The sequence below is a fragment of the Centruroides vittatus genome, unplaced genomic scaffold, assembly GCF_030686945.1.
Source record: "Centruroides vittatus isolate TY-2023 unplaced genomic scaffold, ASM3068694v2 contig_766, whole genome shotgun sequence".
Taxonomy (NCBI): Eukaryota; Metazoa; Arthropoda; class Arachnida; order Scorpiones; family Buthidae; genus Centruroides; species Centruroides vittatus.
This window is the reverse complement of record NW_027122495.1, coordinates 215,122-227,570: the sequence shown is the minus strand read 5'-3', so window position 1 is coordinate 227,570 and position 12,449 is coordinate 215,122. Positions and strand designations below refer to the sequence as shown.

At 32.6% G+C, this 12,449-nt stretch overlaps 1 protein-coding gene and 1 long non-coding RNA gene across 2 annotated transcripts in view; both read right to left on the bottom strand.

Annotated features, from left to right (window-relative positions):
• Positions 1–1,566: 1,566 nt before the first annotated feature.
• Positions 1,567–4,893, bottom strand: LOC136981481 (uncharacterized). The gene is made up of 3 exons (XR_010881717.1): positions 4,743–4,893; positions 4,336–4,448; positions 1,567–1,766 (listed from the first exon to the last, which is right to left on the bottom strand). It is a non-coding gene; the product is annotated as an uncharacterized lncRNA (long non-coding RNA).
• A 409-nt stretch (positions 4,894–5,302) lies between these two features.
• LOC136981505 (terminal uridylyltransferase 4-like) overlaps positions 5,303–12,449 on the bottom strand; it is a 55,459-nt gene continuing 48,312 nt past the window's right edge. Inside the window, exon 15 of the mRNA XM_067277812.1 lies at positions 5,303–5,383. Within this exon, the coding sequence (XP_067133913.1) occupies positions 5,303–5,383 (81 nt within the window). The remainder of the gene's footprint in view (positions 5,384–12,449) is intronic.

Genomic DNA, 12,449 nt, shown 5'->3' with positions numbered 1-12,449 from the left:
CCATCTATTCAAGTATACCAGTAGGTGTGTAGCCAGTATAACATTTAAAAAAAAAAATAAATAAATAAAATAAAAAGACCTCACTGAGGTTCCAATTTCTTCCTTTTTGTCATTAGAAGTGAATGTCGACAATCTTCTCGATCTTGGATTATTTTCAACTGACAAGTGATTACTTTAAAAACATTTTAAACAAGGTTGAAAATTAAAAATATTTGCTAGTTGTCTGGAGGGCAATCAACTCTAGACTGCTGGTTGGACAATAGTACTAATGAAACCAGCTGAATATTTCTAGCAACCTAAAAGATGTTTGTTTAAAGTAGATGCCAACTTAGGGTACAAATTCTTACTGGGCATGTTTGAAATTTTTCAAATAAAGTTGTTTTCATTGAATAAAATTACATTTAAAAATTCAAATAAATAATTCTATGGTAAAAGATACACATAAAAACTAGTGAGTGGTCTTACATGACTCTCCCAGCACTCGAACAAGAGTGTTAAGTGTATTGGAGAGGAAGTTTGATAATTGTCAATTATAGCATACCATTAAATTTAGTGATAAAAGATTACCGTATTTTATGGACTATAAGACGCACCTTAATTTTTAAGCAATTTTTTAAAAAAATACCTGTAGGAGGCTACGGACTATAAGACACTCCTGAATTTTGGAGGCAATTTTTCGAAGAAAAAAGTGCGTCTTATAGTCCGTAAAATACGGTAATTAAGTTTAAAAAACACTAAGATATGTCCATGTGTCCACTTTTTCCAACAATTTGATTTACTTAGGTCTTAATAATCAAGCTGTTATTTCAAAAAATACTATTTTTAGAAATATATCCTATAATTTAAAATTTATTTGAAAAAGAGAAAATTTATGACAATAAAAAATTATGATTGAAAATCTGCAATCAAACATTTGTTTTGCATCTGGCTTTCAAAATCAGATGCAAAACATAAACAAAATTTAATAAACAAAACAATTACCTAATTAAATAAATTAATTATAACAAGTTTTAAATAAGGTTACAATGTAGCATATGAAATGAGCTTCAATATAATTATCTCACGTCATATTTTAAGAAGTAAAATTCATAATCTTTGTGAAGTTTTCTTTCATAAATTATTTTTAAATACAGATAGCCCTCAGTTTACGCCACAGTTCCATTCCTACAAAAGCCGGCGCAAATCGAATTGGCGTAAAATGAACCCATATTTACAGTGAGGTATAGGGTTAGGTTCTACGTAAGTGAAAAATAAGCAAATAATTTTGTTTATTAATACAATATAATACGAAATACATATATTATAAATTTAATTTTTAAAATGTATTTTATCATAAAATAAAGTGAAATGCTTTTATGAAAAAATTTTAGTTTCAGATCTCTTACATTTTTCAGAAAAAGTATCCATCTTTAATTATTGGATATATACGATTAAAGATTATAAATAAATTTGGTACATGAGGTAGGCATTAGGTGCTAAATTTGACTAGATTTTGTCCAGATTTGACCAATCCTAGTGAGACACGAGTCCACTATGACACCTGTGTGCATACCTCATGTGCCATCTTTAATTGTTTACATTTTTGTTTTCTTTCATTAAGAATTTCAGAATATGGTTGAATGGATGCGATGATGATCCTTTTTACATTTGCACTTCACTCCCAATCATTTTTAACTCACAAAGTTCATCCGTCAAACTTTCCATAGTTGAAAGGATACGCTTTAGATCGGCCGTTTTCATAACTCTTGGAGTTTCTTTTTTGTTTTCTTCCTTCTCTGACTGTTCACAATCTAATTCTCTGTATAATTCTTCTAAGTCTTTAACTGTTTTGTCTGAAGTGTCTAAAACTCTCATCATTTCCATGAATGTATTACGGAGATAATAAGCTTTGAAGGTTGCAATAACCCCCAATCCATTGGTTGCAAAAGAGATGTTGTATTGGGAAGCATGTAAACAACTTGGTGTTCTTATTTCATCAAGGTTTTGAGGATGTCCTAGAGCACTGTCCAAGAGAAGAAGTGCCTTGGGTGGTAATTTATTTTCTTCACAAAAGCGTGTAAGGAACTGAGTCCGAACGTTATTTTTATTTTATTATTATTTCCGTTTTATTATCTTTTGTTTGGAGTTTATGTTTATTTAGGACGAAGGTTCCCCACCACTCTCTTGTTAGTAATGAAAAATGAAGATAAAACAACTCACGGAGAAATAAGCGCCATAGGAAACATCTTGCGCACTTGCGCTGCCCAGCGGAAGTAACAGTCCGCAGAAAAAAAATGGAGGGGGGAGTCCCCACAATCACTAGTAGAGAAATACTTGATAAACCGTCTTAAACATCCCAGAAAATTATGATAAATATTTTGTAAACGGTTTATAAGCTTTGTCGGAAACTTAAAGCTGCCAGAACAGAAAGTTAATGTTAGCAACTAAGTATGTAAATAAGAGGAGTAACCCAGCTCAAGTGTGACGTCACCTCACAGTATAAAACCCATACGTTAACCGAAGAAAGAGAGGTGATTTCCAAACAGAGGTGATTTCCAAATCGAGGTGAATTCCTAATCGAGGCGACTGTGAGAGCGAGGTTAATTCGAAAGTGAAGTATTTTCTGATAGAAGTCCAGATTGATAATTGGACGATCCAAGATGTTAAAGAGGAGTTCGATTGACGATTTGACGATATCGAAAGGATTGAGGAAATAGTTTTCTTCGTATAGTGAGGTGACGGATAGACGTTTAATTAGTAAGAGATATTGTTCATAGTTTCTAAGTATTGATTGTCGAATTTCAAGGGGAATTACTATTAAGTTAAGCTAAGTAGCTAAGTTTATTGTCGGGTTGACTTGTTGATTTTCGTTAATAAATTTTGTTTGGAATTATTGACATTTGTACATAGTACGTTCTAGTTATTAATTAAATATATTTGAACTTTTGATTTGACTTGGTATTTATCGTTATTATTACTAATCTTTCGGTGCACGCTTAAAAGCCCAGGCCTGGCAAACTAATCTCGAATCCACGTAAAGTACCCGTTAGGTTAACGAAAGTTTCACCGACCGTAATTATAGTCGGTTTCCTAAGCTACTAAAAAAATTAAGTACTTTACAAGCGAAGCACAGTAGGGCAAAAATAATTTGTGTACCAATCTGTGAAAACATCTTATGTGACCCAAACTTTCTTGTTCCATTTCCAATAAACTGGAAGCATATCTTTATTTAAACCCTTTAAAGCACATGGTGTCTGTGAATGATACACTAACATCGGTTTAAGTTTCAAAGTTCCTGAAACATTGGTTTCCAACAAAAGAGTTAATCTATCTTTTGCAACTTTAAAACCTGGAACGGAACGTTCTTCATGAGAAATAAAAGTTTGTGCTGGTAACTTTTTCCAATAAAGCCCACTCTCATCAACGTTGATGATCAGGTCTGGAGAATAGTTGCCTTGTTCTACATAAACCAGAAATTCCTTAGGAAAAGCAGCCGCCGCCGCAACATCTGCACTTGCTGCTTCACCACATAATTTTACACTATGAGTTACTTCGAGATTTAAATCTCATAAACCAACCCTTGCTTCCCAAAAAAAAGTTTCTTCACCTCCATCTGTCTCCTTAATATTATCAAAAATTGATTTTGCTTTTTCAGTTGTAGCAGCTTGGAGTCAAGGGAATGTATTTTTGATTTGCATCATCCACCCATAATGATAACAATTTTTCCATTTTTTCAAAAATTTTACCTCTATTGTAACTTACATGTTTTACATTTACTGCTGTAGACTGTTGAGCAGAGTGTTTGTTTAATTTTATCTGTATTTTTCATAATGGTAGTAACAGTCGATGGAGGTAAGTTCAAAGATCTACAGACATTAGGGCATGTTTGTCCATTTTCCATTCGTCTAATAACTTCCATTTTTGTTTCTAAGGAGATTGATTGCCGTGTCTTCTTAACATGTTTAGTTAACTCTGGTGCACTTCTTTTATCTGACTTAATAACCCTCCTTTATTCTTGTATATATGGAGTCAAGTTGAAAATTAATTGATGTCCAATAAATGGCATCCAAACCCAGAATGCCTATGCTTACTAATGTTCTTATCCCGTAAAAGTCCATTCAGTAAAACACCTTACGATGAGATGGCACTTCTAGAAATCACGACTTGTCGATGTCGAGATGAATCCACTCCTCCTTGGCCAAATGATGCCTTCTTAAGCCAGATAATATCCACTTTCCTTTGGCAAGATGAAATGACTTCTTCTTAGTGAGACCAAAGTAAACTGAAACTTTCCTGCTGAAACTGATCTACATATGTGCTACGACAGGCCGACGCTTGACCAATCCGCATCTCCACTCTACTGTAGCTCTATGTTGAATCTGCAGCTCATTCAAATCTAACGGTTCATGGAATGTTCTATATTGGTCTAGATCTGATCAATCCCAATGAGCCACGATTTTGCCACGACACTTCAGACAAAACAGTTAAAGACTTAGAAGAATTATACAGAGAATTAGATTGTGAACAGTCAGAGAAGGAAGAAAACAAAAAAGAAACTCCAAGAGTTATGAAAACGGCCGATCTAAAGCGTATCCTTTCAACTATGGAAAGTTTGACGGATGAACTTTGTGAGTTAAAAATGATTGGGAGTGAAGTGCAAATGTAAAAAGGATCATCATCGCATCCATTCAACCATATTCTGAAATTCTTAATGAAAGAAAACAAAAATGTAAACAATTAAAGATGGCACATGAGGTATGCACACAGGTGTCATAGTGGACTCGTGTCTCACTAGGATTGGTCAAATCTGGACAAAATCTAGTCAAATTTAGCATAAGAAAAATTGTAGAATTATGCAGCAAAATGGCAAATTGCGCAGCAGTGTTATTGTGAATCAGCATAAACTGAGGGCTACCTGTACTGTTTTCCAAAATTTCATTTCCAATTTTTGAATATTTGAGAAGCTTCTTAATAACTCTGACACAACAAATAGATGGCCATGCAGTTAAAGTCACACCCTACCCTCTGGGAATCTAGGATTGAATCTGAATAGATTGAAATTTTTAGGGGTAATTTTTCTGAATAAATTGGGCCCAGTCTCTTGCTGCCACCTGCTCCACTGTGGGCCTGCTTAATCTGTGATGGGCTGGCTAGAGGCCCTTTTAGTGCTCACAGAATGAAGAATGAAAAAATAATAATAATAATAAAATTTTTTTAACTTTGTTCACAAATTATAAAATAAGAATTTATGTAATTTTGTATAAATTATCATCAAATTTTTTACTTATTTTAAAACTATATTATTATTAATTACTTAAAAATTTTAAATTACTAAACAAAATAAAAATCCTACTTGTTTGTAATGTCCGGTTTTCTGACATTGTCGACAATATAACGTCGGTTTCTGAAACAAGATAATTTCAAAAGATTATCAGTAAATTTTTATCTTTAATAAGTTAATTTAACCAAAACTTATAATTTATTACCCATCTAAATAAAAACATTTTCTCCCAGTTTACAGCAAGATTGCAATAAAACTTTTCTAAACTATTGCGATAATTTAACAAAGTTTAATATTCTTTTTGATTATAAAAATGGTTTTGATATAATCTGTTGATTTTTGAAATGATTATGAAACATATTTCTATATTTTACTATGATAAATAAAGTAATAAATTAGAAAACTAAAACAAATCATTTTCTTTCTGCATGTATTAATTAAATCATATTTTAAAGCTTCCATTACAAACAGTAAATGAAACCTATATCAACACATTAAACTGTAAAATATAAGTATGTGTATGTAATTTTATTATTTTGCATGAAGGTGGATCGATAAATAACCAACCAAAAGTAACAGCATAATTAGTTGACCCAGCTGGTTATTTATTAATCAGTCCACCCTTATAGTTTAATGGCAAATGATGTTCCAATTTGTGACCATCAAATAAATTTGTAAATTTATTCTTAAGTTTATTTAATACTGTCCAACAATATCAATAATAATTTTAATTTAGATAAATCCTTGAAACTATTGACAATGTTCATGATAGCTGCTTTGCAAATATCTCATTGTGCTTTGAATCTTGATATTTGACCACATTCCAATAAATGCTGCCATTTTGAACTAGTTATTAAACATTAATGGGCAGGAAGGCTTTTGACAGTGCTAGCTGTTGGTGCAGTTTTTCTACGACTTACTGTTACAAACTACAATTTAATTGTTTGCCATTAATTGACTTTATTGAAGATGTCTTTTTCCACTGTGAGACTTTCTTTTTTAATTTTGTTATTTTTGCTTGTTATTGGAGGAGTTGAACTTAACCCAGGTCCAATGTCTCATACACCACTTTCTTCACTTTGCAATACAGCTTTGACTTCTGCTGGTAAATGTTGTAGATCTCCAAGCAAACCAACATTGAAATCATCTCAACTGGACAACTATTTTGTATCACAGGATATTCCTTCTCAACTACCTCAGAAAATTCTGTGTTTTCTTGAGGAACATTTTGATACTATTCTATTGAAACTGGATGAATGTCATCGAAATTTGACTGGCAGTCTAATTTAAATAAGGAATACGATAAACATCTATCTTGCCTGAAAGGAGAAATTACCAAACTTTTGTTTTTTAAAACTGTATGTATGGATAAATTTTCTCTTCAGAATTATTATATAAATTCTGTATACAATGATTCGAAGAAAGATAATATTATCATTTCCAGTTTGAGTGGTGATGACGAAGAAATAGTTAATAATGCCAATTGTTTTATTGAATTATGTAAAATCAAAGTGGAGAGTCTATTCCTTTTATTAATAGTTATCAAATATCGGAAACTCGACTTATATTGTTTAAGCTCTATACTCAAGATGATAAAAGTTATTTTTAGAAATTTAAAGAAAATTCAGGCGTTGCTGTCATACTTGCACATTAGAGTCTTTGACGATTTGCCATACAGATCAAGATTAAGGCATAGAAAATTGTTGCCTTTTTTTGTGGAAGCTAAAACTTTGAATAAAAAAGTATTTCTGAAAGCCGATTGCCTGACAATTGATGGTGACAAATTCGCCTTCAATTTGGAAATGAATGAATTATAGAAGATTAATACTTTTTTAGACAATCCATCCAAAAGAGTTAAGTGAAACAATTGCTAAAGAGAGAAACAAAACTTTGGAAATGAAAATATTGTCTTGGAATTGTCAAGGAAAGCTGGACTTGACAGTGAATGACCAAGGGTTTATACACTTATTGCAAAATTATGATTTAGTTGCTTTTACTTAGACTTGGTTAACTAAACTGGTTCTTTCTTTGTCGAATCCAGATTTGTTTTTATATGAACAACTCGCTAGGAAACCAATTGGTCCCAGTCATCCATATGGCAGTCTCATTCTCGCAGTTTCCCAAAAATTAAGTTCTTCAGAAATGTTATTTAACTCAGACAATCTAATAGTAATTAGATTTAATTATAGGAGAAATTTCCGTTCACTTAGTCAAAGTTTAATAATTGCTCTTATTTATTTGAGAATAGATCTTTATGATGTACTGTTAAAAAAAATGGAAGACTTGTTATACAAAAAACTTAAACAAACACCTTAATGTTCGCTGAGAAATTTATTAATTTAACTAACGTTTTCGGCTTATTCAATAAGCCATCTTCAGGTTTTTAACTTTCGAACAAAAAACAATATCGTTCTATTAAAAGAATACCATAGTTTGAAAAAATTCAAATCATTAGTAACGGTCAAAAAATAAAACAAAGAGGATGAACATGGTAATAAAAATAAATAAATATACATAAATAAATAAAAATGGTAATATAAATAAATAAGTATACAAAAATATATAAAAACAAAAAAAGAAAAAAAGAAAAAAAAAAAAAAGGAAGAACGTGGTAATATAAATAAATATACAATAAAATACAACAAATGTAAGGTAAAAACGTTTTACTCGTGCCCATATATACTACCATCTATCCTAACCAGAAATACTTCCCCATAGAACTCACGTGTCTCTTATAAATTTTTAACTGCATATTTCCAAGCTGAAGGAAGACCTTCTGCGTCCCTTGCGTTAATACATTTATCTCTTAGTTTGCTTCTGTAAATTTCTATCTTTTCAGCCGCTCTTGCCAAAGTTGGGGAGTGTACCTGCTTTATGATTTTCGCCTCATTCCAATGTACTAAGGATCCCTCCGTCTGCCCCATCTGGGCTAATACCGTCGTGTTGGAACCTTTTCTAATATCATATTTATGTTCCTTGATCCTTATTCCTAGGTTTCTAGTAGTAACCCCTACATAATCTTTATTAATACCTAATAGCTGGTTCTCGTAGGGAATCTTATACACACCCGCCTTATCTTCTTTTTTAACTAACCCTTTATCGTTTCTAAGTATTTTATACAAATTCGGAGCTCTTTTCAAGATCACCCTTGTATCCTTAGTTCTTGCTATTTCTTTCATAATCCCTCCCAGATACTTATTGTATGTAAATTTCGTGTATCTGTAAGGCCCGTGCCTGGTGTTCTTATCATTACTGGCCTCAAATTTTCTAATAATTCCCTCAATGACTTTCCTCCTATAACCTAATGTTCCTGCTATCTGTATAATTCTTTCTATCTCTGTATCCCGGTCTATCACATTTTCACAGTATATAAAGGCCCTTCTAACCAATGCTCTAAATGCTGCTAACTTATATTTATAAGGGTCATTAGAGCTTGCAGGGATATATAGTGGGCTATGTGTAGGTTTAATGAAAACGCCGGTGGATATATGCCCTTTGTTAAATATAACATTAATGTCTAAGAAATGTACTATCCTGGAGCTTTTCTGCTCTAGCTTCAGGTTAAGGCCCTCTTCGTTCTCGTTAATTCTATCTACAAAGTTAGCAATTACTCGATTGTTCCTCCATATTATAAAAACGTCGTCTACATATCTCTTGTAGAATACTATATCCCTTTCGAAGCCCCGCAATACCTTTTCTTCTACTTTACTAACCACAAGCTCGCAGAGGAGCCCCGAAATTGGGCTTCCCATCGGTACTCCCCTTTTTTGCTTATATACTTGTTCTTCGTACCCGAAGAAGGATTCGCAACATACTAGGTTAGCCATTTCTATAACCTCATCTCTGTGTTGTGTTAACGTTGGGTTATCTCTGAACAAGAACTCCATAAGTGCTTCTACACAGGACTCAATCTTAATAGACGGTACAAACTTTCGTAATCTAACACAGTTCCCACTTCTTAACCTCATCTCTGTGTTGTGTTAACGTTGGGTTATCTCTGAACAAGAACTCCATAAGTGCTTCTACACAGGACTCAATCTTAATAGACGGGTACAAACTTTCGTAATCTAACACAGTTCCCACTTCTTCATCCTTCAAAGCGATGCTTTGTAGCTCTTTAACTACCATAACAGGATCCTTTACCACTAATTTATTATTTTCCATCCGTGAGGAGAGGTACTCTTGACTCTTTGTTGCCAGAAAACATAAGAGGGAAAAGAAATAAGGCCTATTGTGGAAAAACGAAGAGCACCTACATTTTTCCTGGAAAAAAGATTACAAGAGTACCTCTCCTCACGGATGGAAAATAATAAATTAGTGGTAAAGGATCCTGTTATGGTAGTTAAAGAGCTACAAAGCATCGCTTTGAAGGATGAAGAAGTGGGAACTGTGTTAGATTACGAAAGTTTGTACCCGTCTATTAAGATTGAGTCCTGTGTAGAAGCACTTATGGAGTTCTTGTTCAGAGATAACCCAACGTTAACACAACACAGAGATGAGGTTATAGAAATGGCTAACCTAGTATGTTGCGAATCCTTCTTCGGGTACGAAGAACAAGTATATAAGCAAAAAAGGGGAGTACCGATGGGAAGCCCAATTTCGGGGCTCCTCTGCGAGCTTGTGGTTAGTAAAGTAGAAGAAAAGGTATTGCGGGGCTTCGAAAGGGATATAGTATTCTACAAGAGATATGTAGACGACGTTTTTATAATATGGAGGAACAATCGAGTAATTGCTAACTTTGTAGATAGAATTAACGAGAACGAAGAGGGCCTTAACCTGAAGCTAGAGCAGAAAAGCTCCAGGATAGTACATTTCTTAGACATTAATGTTATATTTAACAAAGGGCATATATCCACCGGCGTTTTCATTAAACCTACACATAGCCCACTATATATCCCTGCAAGCTCTAATGACCCTTATAAATATAAGTTAGCAGCATTTAGAGCATTGGTTAGAAGGGCCTTTATATACTGTGAAAATGTGATAGACCGGGATACAGAGATAGAAAGAATTATACAGATAGCAGGAACATTAGGTTATAGGAGGAAAGTCATTGAGGGAATTATTAGAAAATTTGAGGCCAGTAATGATAAGAACACCAGGCACGGGCCTTACAGATACACGAAATTTACATACAATAAGTATCTGGGAGGGATTATGAAAGAAATAGCAAGAACTAAGGATACAAGGGTGATCTTGAAAAGAGCTCCGAATTTGTATAAAATACTTAGAAACGATAAAGGGTTAGTTAAAAAAGAAGATAAGGCGGGTGTGTATAAGATTCCCTACGAGAACCAGCTATTAGGTATTAATAAAGATTATGTAGGGGTTACTACTAGAAACCTAGGAATAAGGATCAAGGAACATAAATATGATATTAGAAAAGGTTCCAACACGACGGTATTAGCCCAGATGGGGCAGACGGAGGGATCCTTAGTACATTGGAATGAGGCGAAAATCATAAAGCAGGTACACTCCCCAACTTTGGCAAGAGCGGCTGAAAAGATAGAAATTTACAGAAGCAAACTAAGAGATAAATGTATTAACGCAAGGGACGCAGAAGGTCTTCCTTCAGCTTGGAAATATGCAGTTAAAAATTTATAAGAGACACGTGAGTTCTATGGGGAAGTATTTCTGGTTAGGATAGATAGTAGTATATATGGGCACGAGTAAAACGTTTTTACCTTACATTTGTTGTATTTTATTGTATATTTATTTATATTACCACGTTCTTCCTTTTTTTTTTTTCTTTTTTTCTTTTTTTGTTTTTATATATTTTTGTATACTTATTTATTTATATTACCATTTTTATTTATTTATGTATATTTATTTATTTTTATTACCATGTTCATCCTCTTTGTTTTATTTTTTGACCGTTACTAATGATTTGAATTTTTTCAAACTATGGTATTCTTTTAATAGAACGATATTGTTTTTTGTTCGAAAGTTAAAAACCTGAAGATGGCTTATTGAATAAGCCGAAAACGTTAGTTAAATTAATAAATTTCTCAGCGAACATTAAGGTGTTTGTTTAAGTTTTTTGTATATTGAATTCTGCTGGGTACGAGTGTGGTTTATACGGAAGACTTGTTGTAAAAAATGGAAGAATTTCTCTGAGGATGATATAGTTATTTTGGGAGACATGAATGCTAAAATAGACGAGGAACTAGATAATTTTTATACTGGGAGTAATATTAATGTTTTAAATTCCCAAAGATCTAATGATTTAATATTGAACCAAAGAAGAAAAAGCCTTTTACAATTGATTAAGTTGCACAAATTGTATATTTTAAATGGTCAATGTGACTCAGACAATCCAGCTAAATTTACTTTTCTTTTGACAGTCAGTCTATCTGTTATAGATCTAATAACAGTAAATGTAAATTTACTAGACAGATTACCGGATTTTAGAGTTTTTGATATTTTCAATTCTGATCATTTTCCAATTTCAATATCATTTAATTTACGACAGATAATCTATTGACTCTGAAACTCCCAAAAATTCACTACATATGGAAACAAGAAAGATCGAATCACTATCTGTCTTTGATCAGCTTGCTATATACCTCGGTTAAAGAGACCTTTCTGCTGGATGTGCAGAGTTACTATGATGAATTATTAGACTTTGTTCACTTCGGCTTTATGATGTGGAATGGTTAAGGAAAATATTTCTTTATCATCATTTAAGAAGCAATGGTTTGATCCTCAGTGTCTACATTTAAAGAAAACAAAAAACCGAATACTACGAATGTTTCAAAGAAACAAAACTAGAAATCTATTGGATAAATACTGTAAATTAAATAAAAGTTACAAGTCGCTATGTAAGGTGAATAAAAAGTTATTTTTGGAAAAATAAACTCATTATTATTGAAGACAAAAAATACTAGAGATTTTTGGTCACTAGTTAATAAATTTTGAATTAAGAAACCATGTGAAAATGCTATATCTCCCTCGGATTGGTTGAATTATTTGCAAGAGTATTTCACTGGACCAAATACAGTAATTTATACTGATTTAAGTCTTGGTAATAATGTTCCTTTTTTGGATGACTTTATCACTTTGAGTGAATTGGAAACTGTAATCAGAAAATTAAAATCATCTGAGGCCCCAGGTCTTGATAATATAAGGAACAAAATGATAAAATACCTCTCTACAGAAATACTACTAGATATATTGAATATGTTTAACT